Source organism: Rhineura floridana, chromosome 5 (genome assembly GCF_030035675.1).
Source record: "Rhineura floridana isolate rRhiFlo1 chromosome 5, rRhiFlo1.hap2, whole genome shotgun sequence".
In the NCBI taxonomy this organism is placed as follows: domain Eukaryota; kingdom Metazoa; phylum Chordata; class Lepidosauria; order Squamata; family Rhineuridae; genus Rhineura; species Rhineura floridana.
In genome coordinates, this window is record NC_084484.1 from 181,935,415 (window position 1) to 181,952,016 (window position 16,602).

General features: G+C 43.8%; 1 protein-coding gene across 5 annotated transcripts in view; it reads right to left on the reverse strand.

The window, feature by feature from the left end:
- The window catches only part of GDPD5 (glycerophosphodiester phosphodiesterase domain containing 5), a 208,004-nt gene that overhangs the window by 118,216 nt on the left and 73,186 nt on the right, over positions 1–16,602 (reverse strand). For 4 of the 5 annotated variants that reach the window (XM_061629055.1, XM_061629057.1, XM_061629053.1 and 1 more), the window contains exon 2: positions 3,569–3,743. In XM_061629055.1, coding sequence (XP_061485039.1) covers positions 3,569–3,685 — 117 coding nt within the window. In that variant the 5' untranslated portion in view covers positions 3,686–3,743. Of the gene's footprint in view, positions 1–3,568; positions 3,744–16,602 lie in introns of those variants that run through there. The other variant, XM_061629056.1, reaches the window with a different exon arrangement.

The window sequence follows — 16,602 nt, forward strand, 5'->3', positions numbered from 1 at the left end:
GAAATGGACTGCCTTCAAGTCGATCCCGACTTATGGCAACGCTATGAATAGGGTGTTCATGGTAAGAGGTATTCAGAAGGGGGTTACCATTGCCTCCCTCTGAGGCTAGTCCTCCCCAGCTGGCTAGGGCCTGCTCAGCTTGCCACAGCTGCACAAGCCAGCCCCTTCCTTGTCCGCAACTGCCAGCTGGGGGGCAACTGGGCTCCTTGGGACTCTGCAGCTTGCCCATGGCTGCACAGGTGGCAGGGCACGTAACCCGAGCCACTCCCTGTGGGGGGATCTTTAGCTGGCCCTTGACACCCAGGAGACACAAGCGGGGATTTGAACTCACAGACTCTGGACTCCCAGCCAGGCTCTCCTCCCCACTGTGCTATACCTGCTGTAAAAAGAGCATAACTATGGTTTAAAGTCATGTGCAAACAAGGTCATTTGCAGCCACAGACATGGAGGTCAATATGTAAGGAAGGGGATGGAAGAGGCTGGTGGCGTCAGCTTCAAATCCAGGCAGCGGCCTCTGTTTTGATCAGTCCCTACAGCCCTTCCACTCGGGCCTTGGGGGCCAAAGGAGTCACTGCAGCAGCTTTACTGCCTCCTCTTTCTGGGGCCTGCTTCCTTGCATGCAAGGGATTACGCAAGCACAGAGCGGACACGTTTGTGTGGGGGGATGGCAGGTGCATCGGCAGAGTGTCGCCATCCCCTTTGCAAAGTCAAGGGAGCTGCAAAAGAGACTGCAGCACCTCGCAGGATAGCACACGCTGCTGTGCCACAACATTTCACAGGTCCACTGCATGGGTGCCACACACTTCCCCGTACCCCTCCACCCGTGAGCACAGAGATCTGACTTCCCCAAAACTGAGCACTCCCCGCAGAATCCAACAGGAAGGGAGAAAGGAGCGGTTAGGAACATCCACACAAAGCTGCCTAATTTCAATATCACTGATATACAGTTTATATCAGGGAGCCCTCTAGGTGTTGTTAGACTCCAGCCCCAGCATGGGCAACGGTCAGGGCTGATGGCAATTGAAGTCCAGCAACATCTGGAGAGCATCACGTTGGCTATCCCTGGCTTAGGCAAACTGCTTGTTCTCTTGAATGCAGAGGTGGATGGTGGCTCCATGTCAGTGGGGCAACGGAATCCACTCCGGGTTTTACTCTGCAGCTTCTTGGACAGCTCCTTGAAAGTTTGGCTAAAACCCGGAGTGGATTCCACTGCCCCACTGACATGGAGCCGCCCGCTGCCACTGCTTCAATGCAAGCATATGCAAACTGCCCGCACTTAGGCTGGGTCACAATAGGGGTTATAGCGAGGAATGATCACTAACTAGTTACGTATGGATGTTTCAAGGAATTTCGGAAGGTGCAGTCATGTCTGCAGGCTGTAGAAAATACAGCGAAGGATCTTCTGGCACTAACAAATGTTATTACGGTTTTCATGGACTAGAGCCCATTGATGAAGGAGGATTTTGAGAAATCCAAAAGTGGCATCATGCGAGGGGAGGAGGAGGGAGGGGGGATTCAGCATATAGGACCGTTCTGTTTGAAAAGCCAGACTCGAGGACTCCAAGTGTTAGCTCTTTAAACTGATACCTCGATTTCCAGCATTTGCTCTCTGACACTCCCAGGTTTTGCAAATGCATATTCCGCTTGAGAGAGAGAGGCTTTGAAAGGCTCTGCGGTCCAATAGCCAAGCATCTGACGTACAGGCTGCTATTATACAAACCTCTCTGCCTCCTTCACATGTACATGCCATCAATCATCCACCTCACAGTGCAAAAAAGGGCTAGATGGGCCATTTCCTTGCCGATACCTTGAAATATTAATTGGATTTAGAAAGACAGAGAGGACAACAAGCCCCCTTGTAGACAGTGTTCGGGAGAAAGGGGAGGTTGGAACTCTCGTGCGTAACAGACAAGAGCACGAGTACTCTGTAACTATCACAGCTCTTAAAGCATAACAAAACCATGCTCGGGTTTTCCTCCCCACCCAGCAGAGAGAGAGAAGAGAGCACTCCCTGTGAATGGGCAAACATGCTCACCCCCATTTCACAGCCTGTCCCCTCAGGGAATCAACAGCAAGGGTGGAGGCGAGTGCATTTTCCAGGGGGAAAGTATTTCCATGTAAGCACACCTGTACACTTTAGCTCAGCCCTAGAATACAAGACAGCTATACGAATTGCTGCTCCAGTCTGATCCCCTGCCCGGAGGCAGGATATCCAGAATCTAAAGCACTCCCAGCGGCTGCCTCTCCTACTCTCTCACCAAACCATACGACAAGGAGAATACAAGAAACGCTGGGATTAGACAAAGGTCTGAATCTACCAACCTGTTTCCGACAACGGTCAGGGAGGGCATAAAGTGGTGACAAGTGATGATAAAGTGATAGTGAGGGCATAAAGTGATGATACTGTTTGTCTCTAGCATCTGGTACTCATAGGCAGACTGCACCTGCACATGGAGGCTCCACGTGGCTAAGAGCTGATGGATCTATCTTCTATGAATTTGTCTTTTAAAAAAAAACAAAAAACACCTACAGCTTCCTTCCAAATTGGGATAGAAATGCTTCTGTTAAAACCAACCTAAAAGGGCAAATAAATTTTTCTGCTTGCAGTAATCACATAAATCACATAATCAATCATCACACCTATTCCATCAGTTTACGGGGTGGGAGGGGAGAGAGAGAAATCAGGCTGCAGGGCCTCTTCTTCATATCTACTGAAAAGACCAAATAGTTTTGGCTCCCTGTTGCCTTAAAATCTTTTCGTTCTAGATGACCATTATAAGAACTCTGTAACTATGAAATAGTGCCTGGGCTTTCTTTTTTCCTGCTCCCTCCCCAATCTCTTTTCCTTTTGTGCTATGGTCTTTTAGTTTAGAAGGCCGAAGACAGGGACTGACATTTGTAAGCTGGGAAGTCTTTTTTGGCCAAAGAATGGGATAAACTTGCTTCAATTAACTAAACCTGCTTGCAGTTCTGCAAAGAAATGTTGGCATCCAGTTCTGCTAGTGCAAGGACTTTTAACTGTGCAATGAAACATCCCACTCTAAATCTTTTCTGGGTTTTCCCCCAACCCTCCAGAGCAGATTTTTGGGCCACACAGGGGAAAGGAAGGGGCGGGGAACTTTCATTCTGCAGCTAAAACTGCTTGCGCTTGCTGGATACCAGCCAAAGATGTCAATAGGTAAAGATACTGCAGTGGTCACAAATAGTTCCACAAGGAATTCATTTTCTTGACAGCTTCACAAGCGGTGACGGCTGGCGGCTCTCTGTCAATGGCGCAGTGGAATCCACTCTCCTTTTTAGTTCGAACCTTCAAGCACCTCAGACAGCTCCTTGAAAGTTCAGACTAAAACCCGGAGCAGATTCCAGAGCCCCGCTGACATGGAGCCGCTGCTATTCACAAGGGACAGCGTAGTCAAACCTTAAGGGCCCACAGTTCTTAATCTTTATTGGCAAATCAAGTCCTCAGTTCTCACACTCAAGGCAGCTCACACACATACACACACACACCATCTAAGATTTCAAAATGGTGGCAGTGAGCCAAGAAGTACAGAATGTTCTAGCGACTCACCTTCGTGGTGTCATCATGTGACCGCTGGTATCGTTTCCAACGGCAACCATAAATCCCCGTCAGACATGACAAACATAACTGTGGCTCGTAGTACTGTAGCGGTTGATGTTTCACCATGCTCTTCCCAACTTGTCACCAGCAAACTATCAGAAATCCATCAGGGCTTGGGAACACCCTAAAAGAAAGGAGGAGTTGGAAGAAGAAACCCAGTCATTCGTAATTCATTTTTATATCCTGCCTTTAGGATCATAGGAAGCTGCCTTAGACCACGTCACACCAACGGTCCATCTAACTTAGTATTGTCTACACTGACTGGCAGCAGCTCTCCAGAGTTTCAGGCAGGAGTCTCTCCCAACTCTCTCTGGGGATGATGGGGATTGAACCTAGGACTTTCTGCATGCAAGGCAGATGCTCTACCACTGAGCTACAGTCTTTCCCCAAAGAAAATACTCAGCCCAATAAAATGGGTAGGGGGTCTAACTCGTTGTGTGTCCCCCCCTTGCAGTCCCAATGAGACTGGAGTCCTGCATCTACAACATTTTTATTAATGACTTGGATGAGGAGGTGCAGGGAACGTTTATCGAATTTGAGGATGATACAAAATTGGGAGGGATAGCTAATATCTTGGAGGACAGAAACAAAATTCAAAAGGATCTTGATAGGTTGGAGCATTGGGCTGAAAAGAACAGAATGAAAATTAACAGGGATAAGTGCAACATTCTACACTTAGGAAAAAGAAACCATATGCACAGTTATAAGATGGGGGATACGTGGCTCAGCAATACTACATGCGAGAAGGATCTTGGGATTGCTGTTGATCACAAGCTGAATGTGAGCCAACAGTGTTATGTGGCTGCAAAAAAGGCAAATGCTATTTTAGCCTTCATTAACAGAAGTATAGTTTTCCAAACCACATGAAGTATTGCTTCCCCTCTATTCAGCACTGGTTAAGTCTCATCTTGAGTACTGTGTCCAGTTCTGGATACCGCACTTCAAGAAGGATGCAGACAAACTGGAACGAGTTTAGAGGAGGGCAACAAGGATGATCAGGGGACTGGAAACAAAGCCCTATGAGGAGAAACTGAAAGAACTGGGCATGTTTAGCTTGGAGAAGAGAGGACTGAGAGGAGATTGGATAGCACTCTTCAAGTACATGAAAGGTTGTCACAGAGAGGAGGGCCGGGATCTCTTCTCGATCGTCCCAGAGTGCAGGACACGGAATAATGGGCTCAAGTTAGAGGAAGCCAGATTTCAACTGAACATCAAGAAGAATTTCCTGTTAGAGCAGTAAAACAATGAAACTAATGACCTAGGGAGGTGGTAGGCTCTCCAACAATGGAGGCCTTCAAGAGGCAGCTGGACAGCCATTTGTCGGGTAGGCATTAATTTGGATTCCTGCATTGAGCAGGGGGTTGGACTGGATGGCCTAGTAGGCCCCTTCCAACTCTACTATTCTATGATTCTATGATCTGGCATCTGCAGCAAGGAGGAACACAATTACATTGTCACTCCTGCTTTTTGCACTCTCTCTCTCTCTCTTTCTAGCCAGGATCAGGACCTTCTGCATGCAGAGCACATGCTCTGCCACTGAGCTATAGGCCTTTCCTCCTGGAACACCATGGGCATCGGCTAACACAAAACAGCATCATCACAGTAATAAAAATAATAATTAGAAAGGCAGCAGTCTTAAACATAAAACAGCCTCAGCACAACCCGGCAGAGTCACCAAAGATTCTCAAGATTGTCCCCAAAGCCTGGACAAATAAAAACATTTTCAGATTACATCTGAGCATTGCTAGTAGGGGAACAACTAGAGGGAGTGCCAGAGTCAGAGTGCCACCACCAAGAATGCCCCGTCTCATGTCACTGTCAACCCCTGCCAACGGGACTAGGAGCCTCCCTCCACCCTCCCCCACCCCATCACAAAACTTCAGTCAGACAGTACTGAAGAAGGCGCTCCTTCAAATCTGAGATAAACACTGAATGGAAAATTTGGGATATAATAGTTTTGAATTTAAAAAGATACAAGCAGATATGAACGGGAGGGATCCATTAGAGGAGACTTTTAGAAAAGAAATTGTATTCCTTTCGTTGCATTTGAATAAATATAAAACAAATAAAGTAGTAATTATAGATGTATTAAGTGTGATTTAATTAACTAGACATCTAAATAAGATTACTGTATATTATGGAACTGGAAAAATCAAATAAAAGGACAAATGCAAGGCGGGGGAGGGAGAAATTGAGATACCAGGGCTTTTGTTGTAACTTCCTGCTCTTAAAATGTAAATGGACTGCCTTCAAGTCGATTCCGACTTATGGCGACCCTATGAATAGGGTTTTCATGAGGCTGAGAGGCAGTGACTGGCCCAAGGTCACCCAGGGAGCTTCAATGCTGTGTGGGGATTCAAACCCTGGTCTCCCAGGTCGTAGTCCAACACCTTAACCACTACACCACAGCAAGAAGCAAAACTACAGGCATTCAAAGTTACAGGCATGTAGAGTAAAATCCCCCTGCCCTCCACACCAGGATCCTCACCTTGATGTGAGGGCCCTGATAGCTATATTCTGTATTTGCCCAAGGATGTTGTCATGCTTGGCCACCGACAGGCGGAGATGCAAATTCCAGCATGAGAGCTTCTGAGCCAGCCAAGGAGAGAGGTGAAAGCAGGAAGGTGGAAACGCAGAGGATGACTTTTAAATAGAGGGGATAAGTGGATTTGGTGAGGGGTAAGCAGAGGGGGGATTGGCGAGGGAGGTCTTGGGGGAGGGAGGGTTGACAAGCGAAGCAAGCAGGAGTGCAACCCCTAGCATGCCAATAAAGCAACGGATTCAGAAGCAATGGCCAATATTTAACAATGCATGAAGCTTAGTCCTTACAGATTTTTGGATCCGCCAGTAATGGGGGGTGGGCGCTAACACTCGTTTATATGGTTACGGTGTCGGACTACGACCTGGGAGACGAGGGTTCGAATCCCCACATAGCCACGAAGCTCACTGGGTGAACTTGGGCCAGTCACTGCCTCTCAGCCTCATGAAAACCCTATTCATAGGGTCGCCATAAGTCGGAATCGACTTGAAGGCAGTACATTTACATTTTCTTTCTGTAAAAACAAATCAAAGTGCCTAAAAATAAAATGAAAAAATACAGCGCACAGACAAAAATCAATGATAAGAGTAAGATGGCAACAAGCATTGACAGATAGCAGTGCACGTCTAAGAACTCCCAACGACAGAATTAAACACTTAAGCAAACAGGTCACAGCTGAAGGTAAAAGTGGACAGAGAATATGCAACACCCCCTACTGAGTCCTGGAAACCTAATAGGTCTGGCCATGTGCAGTACTTATTGAGGTCAGGAAGGGATTTGATAGGGCTGTTGTTTTAGAAAGTGGCTTTGCTGTTCCAGGCCTCTCCTCTGTGAATTTTTTAATGCTATTCATTTAAAATATTTTAATACTACCTTTAAAGGTAAAGGTGTCCCCGCACTTGTAGTGCAAGTTGTTTCCAACTCTCAGGGTGACGTCTTGCAACGTTTACTAGGCAGACCGTATAAATGGGGTGGGATTGCCAGTTCCTTCCCCGGCCTTTCTTTACCCCCCAGCATATGCCAGGTACTCATTTTACCGACCACGGATGGATGGAAGGCTGAGTGGACCTCGATCCCTTTTACCGGAGATTCGACTTCCTCCTTCCGTTGGAATCAAACTCAGGCCGTGAGCAGAGCTTCGGCTGCGTTACCACCGCTTACCACTCTGCGCCACGGAGGGCCGTAATACTACCTTTAAAAAGGAAAAAAAAACCTTCTCAAGGATAAATAACATGAAAATAAAATAAACAACACAACATAAAAGCATGAAACAGTGTGGGAAGCTGCCTTATATCCAGTCAGACTATTTAGCTCAGAGTTATCTACACCAACTGGCAGTAGCTCTTTCAGGCAGGGAACATTCCCAGTCACACTTGGAGGTGCTGGGGATTGAAGCCGCCATCATCTGCATGTAACAGCAGAACCACTGAGCTACATTCCTGCGCTACAATGCGGCCAACCTATCTTGCAGCAGTGGAATTCCATAAATCAATCATGCATTGTGTGACAAACGGATATATCTGAATCAGGAGGAAGAGCTGCAATTTATTCCAAAGCAACATCATTTCGGATGCCCCGACCCACCATTATTATGCACACTTTAAGCATTTTCAAATGCCAAAACACTTCACAACAACCACCCTGTAAGGTAGGTTAGTATGATTACACATAATCCCCATATTGCAGTTGGAGGACCGAGGCTGAGCAAGTGTGACTTGCCCAAGATAGAAAATTCATGGCAGAGGAAAGATTCAAACGAGAGACTTCCTGTTCACAGCTCAGTCTCAAGGCCACAGTCCACAACCCCATGACCCTTGTGAGGTTCCCAAAGACTAGCTTCTTGGCTTCTCCTCCAGCTTCTAAAATTAGCTAGAGTCCAGCTCACATCCAGACTTCCAGAGAAGCCATATAAAAGAGGCAGGGGAAACAAACAGGCCAACAGGGCTCTATAAAGATAACTGTTGTGGTTATGTGCCTTCAAGTCGATTTTGACTTATGGTGACCCTATAAATCAGTGACCTCCAAGAGAATCTGTCGTGAACCGCCCTGTTCACATCTTGTAAGTTCAGGTCTGTGGCTTCCTTTATGGAATCAATCTATCTCATGTTTGGTCTTCCTCTTTTTCTACTCTCTTCTGTTTTTCCCAGCATTATTGTCTTTTCTAGTGAATCATGTCTTCTTTATAAAGATTATCCCGTACTTAATCAAACCTGCATTGTTCCAGCTACACAGTAGGTTCCACCCTTTTGTGGGAAGAAGCATTCTCCCATCCACTCGCCATGCACATACAAAACAGGCCCATCTGTTAAAACAACATTGCAAACAAATTCACACAAGCTACTATTTCAACAAAGAGAAAGGGCCATAGCTCAGGTGCAGAGCACCTGTTTGCCTGCAGAAAGTCCCAGGTTCAATCCCCAGCATCGCCAGGTAAGGCTGGGAGGGATCCCCTGCCTGAGAGTCTCGAGAGCCGCTGCCAGCCAGTGAAGACAGTATAGAGCTAGGTGGACTAATGGGCTGAGTCAGTAAAAGGCAGCTTCCCCTTTCCTATGTAAAATGAGAGAAGAATTTTGCCTGCCTGGTAGCTATTGCAACTCCATCGCCCACCTGCCTTGTGTCACTGGTAACAGATTTCCACGAGGAAAAGTTATCAAGTTATTCAACCATTGTGCTTCAAAGCCAGGCAACGTTTTAATCAACAGGAACTGGGCTGATCAGTTTCCTCTCTGGGCTCACCACATCCCTGGGGGTCATGTGTTTTTTCCAAGAGCCACTCCCAGCATATTCCCCGCCCTCTCTTTTGAAAGCAGCTCCCAGGCTCCTGACTGCCCTGCTCTGGCCAATTCCCCTGGCATCCACAACTCTGCCAACGGGGAGACGTAGCCTATGAATGATTCAAGCCTCTGTTGGTTCGTATTACCTGTACAGAAATAAAACAGGAAGCAGGACAAGGGGGAATTAATAATTCACATTTTGCAATGTGTACCAGTTTAAAAAAGGCAGCGGGGGGAGGAGGGAGAAAATTACACTCTGCACCACCCATCAGCTATTACTTCCCAACGACATGTAAAATCACCTTGCAGGAGATCACATAATCATTTTGCTGAATGCTAATTGGAATGCTTGTGAATGAGAATGCAAGTCAAGAAGAAAAGGGTTGGGTTCCCCCATGCACACACAGACCTACCCAATTTTGTCACTTTGCACCACAACTAGCAGCAGGCGCCTGTGGCTTTATATCACAAGAGCTCTCCTTCCATGGCTGCCCCCCCCCGCCAGTTGCAGCACTCTCTTTTCACAAGTGCTTCAACTGTGGCCTCTTCGCTTTTTCCTTTCTGCCATCTAGTTAAGACCATCTTGTTTAGGCAACCTTTTAGTGGTTTTACACCACCTCCTATGTGGGAATGTTCCCTGGGGAAATGAAGTCATGTAAGAAGGCATCATTTTCTGTTGCATCCCGGATTTTAGCAAGCAACGCCGTTCTCCTCCCACTGCAGTTCATCTTCTGCCCAAAACCTTCTGCTGTCCGTTGGGGTGAAATTATGTCACTTGCGTAATTAATTCAGGGGAACAGCCATAGTAGCTCAGGCAGAGCACCTGCTTTGCATGCAGAAGGCCCCAGATTCAGTCCCCAATAGCATCTCCAGGTAGGGCTGGCAAAGGACCCTGCCTGAAAACCCAGAGAGCCGCTTCCAGTCAATGCTGGCAATACTAGGCTAGATGGCCCGTTGGTCTGACTCAGCGTAAGGCAACTTCCTATGTTTCCAATTACGTGAATTAAGTTGTCATTACATTTTTTTTTATTAAATTTATATCCCACCTTTCCTTCCAGAAGGTGCCCAGGGCAGCAAACAAAAACACAAAAAACACTCTAAAACATCTTAAAACGTATTTAAATACATATTAAAACAAAGCATCTTTAAAAACATCTTTAACAAAATTTTAAAAACCTCTTAAAAAGCAATTCCAAACAGACAGACTGGGATAAGGTCTATTTGGATATGCCACTGGGGATTATTATTATTATTATTATTATATTTATATCCCGCCCTTCCAGCAGGAGCCCGGGGCGGCAAACAAAAGCATTAAAACATCATAAAAACACATTAAAACAAAACATCTTCAAAAATGTAACTTAAAGCTATGAAAACATCTAACATTAAAAAAAAAATTAAAAAAAGAAAGTTTAAGAACATATTAAAAAGCAATTCCAACACAGATGAAGACTGGGATAAGGTCTCTACTTAAAAGGCTTGTTGAAAGAGGAAGGCCTTCAGTAGGCACCAAAAAGATAGCAGAGATGGCGCCTGTCTAATACTTAAGGGGAGGGAATTCCAAAGGGTCGGTGCCACTACACTAAAGGTCCACTTCCTTTGTCGTGCAGAATGGGCCTCCTGATAAGATGGTATCTGCAGGAGGCCCTCACATGCAGAGCGCAGTGATCAACTGGGAATATACGGGGTAAGACGATCTTTTAGGTATCCTAGTCCCTAGGGTTTTGTACACCAAAACCAGAACCTTGAACTTGGCCCAGTAGCTAATGGGCAGCCAGTGCAATACGCTATTCTACCCTATTCTCTTCCATGCAAAGGAAATGCAATGCAAATACGGTAAAAACATAATCAGTTACCTATCATTTGCAGACTGAAAACAGCAGCAACAACAGCAGCAAATACCAACAGTATTTCTGTTCCAGAGATGGGATAAACACTCCCAGCAACTTTCGCTCCCATTTCTTTTGTTGTCAGAATTCTCCGACATCCCAACCACCACACTCTCTATTTGTTTTGATTGTTTTGGTAGCATTGGGATTTATTTATTTTATTTATTAAAGTAGTTATATATCACCTCCTCACAAAGTATCAGGAAATTTTGAAGCTGGGGAGAACCAGCTTTTTTTTTTCGGGGGGGGGGTTCGTGGAAAAAAAGAAATTTGAAATTTGGGGGAAATGCGAAAATATGCAATGGATTTTTTTAGCGCTCTTTGCAGATCAGAAGTCACCTTGTTACTTTAGGAACATAAAATGTATTACGTATAACTTGGTTTGCCCACAAAATTATCATCTTTGGTAGATTTAAAAAGTAAATAAAATAAAAGTTTATTCAGCCAATAATTACAAATTGAATTAATGGGTTAATAATTTTGTTACAAACTTATCTTCAAGCTGCTAAATTGCCAGTTTATGAGGAGCGGGCAAAACAAAAACAAAAGAAACCATCAACATTATATTTATTTACTTATTTCTTTACTAAATTTATATCTTGACTTTCCTCCCAAAAGAGCCCAAGGCGCTAAACACCCAAGCAATAAAAATTTAAAAATATTGTTCCAAATGGAGCTATAAAGCTGTTGAACTCTAAGGAATCTAATATCTCTTTCATTTTGCCAGTTTATGAGAAGCAGGCAAAAAAACCAAACGGGAGAAACCATCAAAGTTACAATGAAAAAGGAAAACTATTATGTATCCTGAAAATTACTGTGTCTCCTCTAGTCCTCCACAGTGTCAAGCAGACCTAAAGCGCTCATTTCCATAAAAAGAGCTGAGGAGGGGGGGGGGCTAAGACTCTTTGAACACTTCATGAAATTTAATTTGTCTTATTTTCTGAGTTACCATTATCAGTTTCTGCTTCTTCTGACTCTTCATATTCATCACGGACTTCTTAAAACTGAAGGTTTGCCTGGAGTGAAAAAAGCTTTTATAGCCTTTTCCATGTCACACCTCAAACTTTTTCAATCTTTCGGGGGTTTATTTTCCCCAGCTTTTTTCCAGGCCTTCACATCCCTACTGAAATGAATGTTGCAGATCTGAACAAAATTGAAGGACACCGCTTAGCCCAGTCGCTAGTGTTTACAGTAATACCTCAGTTAACAAATCCTCCAAACAAAGCACCTTTTAAGAAAAACTTTTTTAAGGTGAAACTGACCGGCTTTGCTTTGCTATGGATAAACTTTCAAGCCTGCCCCTGTGCCTTTAAGGTGAAACTGACCACCCTGTGTCTTTGCTTTGCTAGGGTGGAACTGACAATCCTGTGTGTTTGCTTGGCATTAAACAGATCTCTTGCTTTCTCCCAGGGCTGTAGAGGGAAGGATCCAGTAGGATTCAGAGGAGGGGAGGGGGTGGGTGCCGGGCAGGCACCCTTTAAAGCCCCTGTTGCAGCTGCCCCCACCATCTCCAAGCAGGTGTAGGAACCAATCCCTGTTCTTTCCATGTTATTCCTACCTCTGGTACCAAAGTTTCACTTAAACAAGTAATGTCCAGGAACACATCTACTTTGTTAACTGAGGTATTATTGTACTGTGCCTGAAAACATTTCTCAGTCTGAGAACTTTTACTGAAGAGCCATTAATAAGGATCCTAAACAAACAGAATAGCTTGACTTGACTGCACAGGTGGAGAATAAATCGCCAACTATTACAACAGCTCCACCACCAAAAAAACACAAACCCTACCTGATGCAAATTTCAAGCTATCATTTTTTGAAAAAGCACAATCCCAGTAAATTAATCTTTTGAGAGAAGAGGCAGACGACTCATGCCCAATTAGCCAGATGTGTTTTGCATGGGCAACCGTGACATTTTTAGGAAGAAACAAAAAACTATTGTGAAGCTTATTAAAGATCTGGCTAATTGTGCAAGAAACACATTTGCAATTGCTATGGACTCATTAGAAGATTACTTCCCATCTCACACACTGGGGAACAAATCAGGATTACCAAAAATAAATCTTTTTTTCTCCTGCAGAAGTGTTTGCAAGCTCTCTAGAAGCTCTGGCATAGCTCACAGAAGCACCCAATTAAGTCCCCCTAAATTAGCTGAAGGCCAGCTCAGATTTCGTGAAAAAAGAGTTACCTGATCAGTGTGAGATGGGATCTAGCTAAATTGCTACTTCATTTGCCCTAAAACAGGGATGGGGGCCTTTTGCAGCCTGAGAGCCGCATTTCCTTCTGGGGGCCACATGCTACTAGCCATAATGGCCATTGTCTACCTTCACACTTGGACGCAGTATGTTTCTGAATACAACTTGCCAGAAACCACAGGAGGAAAGAGAGCTCTTGTGCCATACGACAACGGAACCAATGACCTAGAGAGGTGGTGGGCTCTCCGACACTGGAGACCTTCAAGAGGCAGCTGGACAGCCATCTGTCGGGAATGCTTTGATTTGGATTCCTGCATTGAGCAGGGGGTTGGACTCGATGGCCTTGAAGGCCCCTTCCAACTCTACTATTCTATGATTTTATGCTCAGGTCCTGCTTTCCATTGAGACATCAAGTTGGCCGCTGTGAGAACAGGATGCTGGACTAGATAGGCCACTGGCCTGATCCAGCAGGACTGATCTTATGGTAGAGGCAGAGGCACAAGGAAGCAGAGCAACATATGTTTTATGTTTATACAATAGGCTAGTTTCTACACACACTCATGGTCAGAGATAATGGGAGTTGTTCCAAACATCTGGAGGGCACCAGGTTGGCAGAGGCTGGAGTAGACCAAAGTGGGAGAAATGGGCCAAGGATCTAACTCGGTAAAAAGCTGCTTCCCATGTTCCTCTCCAAAGCAGCTTACATAATAGAGACTTCCCAGGAGGATCCCCCCGCCTGTGCAGCCTCTGAGACAGGCTCCCGTCTTGGATGAAACTTTTTCAGTTTTAAATCCAGTCAGAAGGGTCTTTTTTGACTGGGGATAATTTCTTCCAGATAAGGAAGAAACGTGAGATTTCCCACACAGCTTTGTTGTGATTGTTGGAGACTGGAATTCGTCAGAATTGTCTGTGAAAGAAGGTCTTCCAGCAGCTCGGACGGAGCGAGGATTTCTAGCTAGCTCAGCTGAATAAGTGACCCTTTTTTTTTCTTTAAAGAAAAACGGACTAACAGGCAAGCATTCTCCTGTCTACGCTTATTACTTTCTTATCTATACAGCTAAAGAGATTTGTCAAAGAACCAGCAATTAAGAAAACCTGGGTGAGTCAAAACTTTCCTTCTCTTTTACTCACGGAACTAAGGGGGAAGAAAATAAAAATAGCCTATCTTTTTTTTATTGCAAAAAGCTGACATGGAAAATAGCATTATAAAGATTACAACGGATGAGGGGTTTCTGACTGGAAGAGAAAAGAAAAATCTTTTTGATTTATAAGACTTTTGTGTAATATATGTCTGGGACTATTCTTTCTGATCTACTTTCTTTTTTGACGAATCTGCTCATTCTTTCTGCTACTAGTTATTTGGACGCTGTGAACTAAAGCTGTTTTTGCACTTCTGGGCATATAAGAGATAAGGGCTGTCTAGAGTGTGATGCCAGTTGGTTTGAAAGATTAACTCCTTTGTAACTGGATAAAGAAATAAACTGCTCTTTGCTTGGGACATTGAAAATTGAAGGAGTTTTGTTCCTTTGGCTTTAAGAATGACAATTAAGAAGATCATGGATGTACAAGAAGGGACTTTATCTTTAGACATGTTTCAGAAAATAATGAATGGGATTAAGTCAATAAAACAAGAACTGAGAAATAATAGTCAAGCGTTGAGAATTGAATTTGACGAAATGAGACAGGAGCTGAAAGAAATTCAGGATTCTATGAGAAAGGAGAATAAAGATAGATCTGGAAAACCAAAAAAGGATGAAAGAGAAATTAAAGGCAAGGTTCAGACTATGGAGATTGGATTAAATATGGACATGGAAAAAGATTTGGATTTCCTGGCTGTGATGGATCCTGGAGACAAATATTACGGTTTGGAACTCAGCGCTGTCCCTGAAGGAATTGAAGAGATTGGAGATAAAGATATTATCGGTTCAAAAAAATTCCTGGACTGGAAGGATTTGATGGAACTTGAAATGGAGAAAGTTAACAGAATTAATCCCTGTTTTGTGTCAATGGAAAAATCTTCAAGAGATGTGCTAGTGTATCATGTAAAAAAGAGGAACAGAGATGCGGCTTTGCAACAATACTTCAGTGATACGTTCGGAATTGATGGCAAGAAAATATCTGTGATAAAGGAAATTCCTATCAGACTCTTATTATATGACTATGACAGCAAGATTATTGGGTGCGTAAAGATGGAAGATGGAAGATGGAACCAATACGGATAATGGAAGAAGAGCGATTTGAAATTACTGGACTTAGTAGACTTGATGAGTTGGATTAATTGACATGTTTATCTAGAAAAAAAATTGATGGACATATATCTCAAGGATTGGAAACTTCTCTTTGACTTTTTGTGGAAGAATAAAATGATATGATGTTAATGAGATTTGAAATCAATTAAGATAACCGCTGGAGGAAGGTGATTTTATAATCTATTAAGAGACAGGCTTGTTATATATTATAGATTTATAGCTGAACTACGACAAATCAGAAGTCAATATTTTTATATATTTTTTCTTTTTTTATTGTATTAGTTATTGATTTGTGTTTTTTCTTTTTGTATTGTTTTGGTTTTGAAAATTTGAATAAAAATTAATTGGAAAAAAAAAAGCAGCTTACATAATATAAAAAATACTCCCAAGTCCAAAAATCAATACAAAACACTGAACTGCAAAAAATGCCAGCACAGAGACATCCAGGCAGACAGCAGTTTAAAAATCAGCAATTTGGAGGCTCAAATAATTCTACAAGCAGACAGGTACTGGCAGGGAAGATTCCCTGAAATATGGCATGTCCTCAAGTGCTCATGAAACCAGTAATGATTTGAAACGAATGCTGATGAACGTTAAAGAGGAAAGCACAAAAGCAGGACTACAGCTGAACGTCAAAAAGACAAGTAATGACGACAGAAGATTTATGTAACTTTAAAGTTGACAACAAGGACGTTGAACTTGTCAAGGATTATCAATACCTCGGCACAGTCATTAACCAAAATGGAGACAATAGTCAAGAAATCAGAAGAAGGCTAGGACTGGGGAGACCAGCTATGAGAGAACTAGAAAAGGTTCTCAAATGCAAAGAAGTATCACTGAACACCAAAGTCAGGATCATTCAGACCATGGTATTCCCGACCTCTACGTATGGATGTGAAAGTTGGACAGTGAAAAAAGCGGTTAAGAGAAAAATCAACGCATTTGAAATGTGGTGTTGGAGGATACCATGGACTGCGAAAAAGACAAATAATTGGGTGTTAGAACAAATTAAACCAGAACTGTCACTAGAAGCTAAAATGATGAAACTGAGGTTAGCATACTTTGGACCAGGGCTGTGGAGTCGGAGTTGTGGAGTCGGAGTCGGGAGCAATTTTGGGAGGAGTCAGAGTCAGTAGAAATGTACCGACTCCGACTTCCAAATAAATTTTGATTGACAAGAAGCAATTTTGGGTGGAGTCGGAGTCGGACAGTAGAAAAATAGAGGAGTCGGAGTCGGAGTTGAAGGTTTGGTGTACTGACTCCACAGGCCTGCTTTGGACACATCATGAGAAGATATGATTCACTAGAAAAGACCATAATGCTGGGAAAAACAGAAGG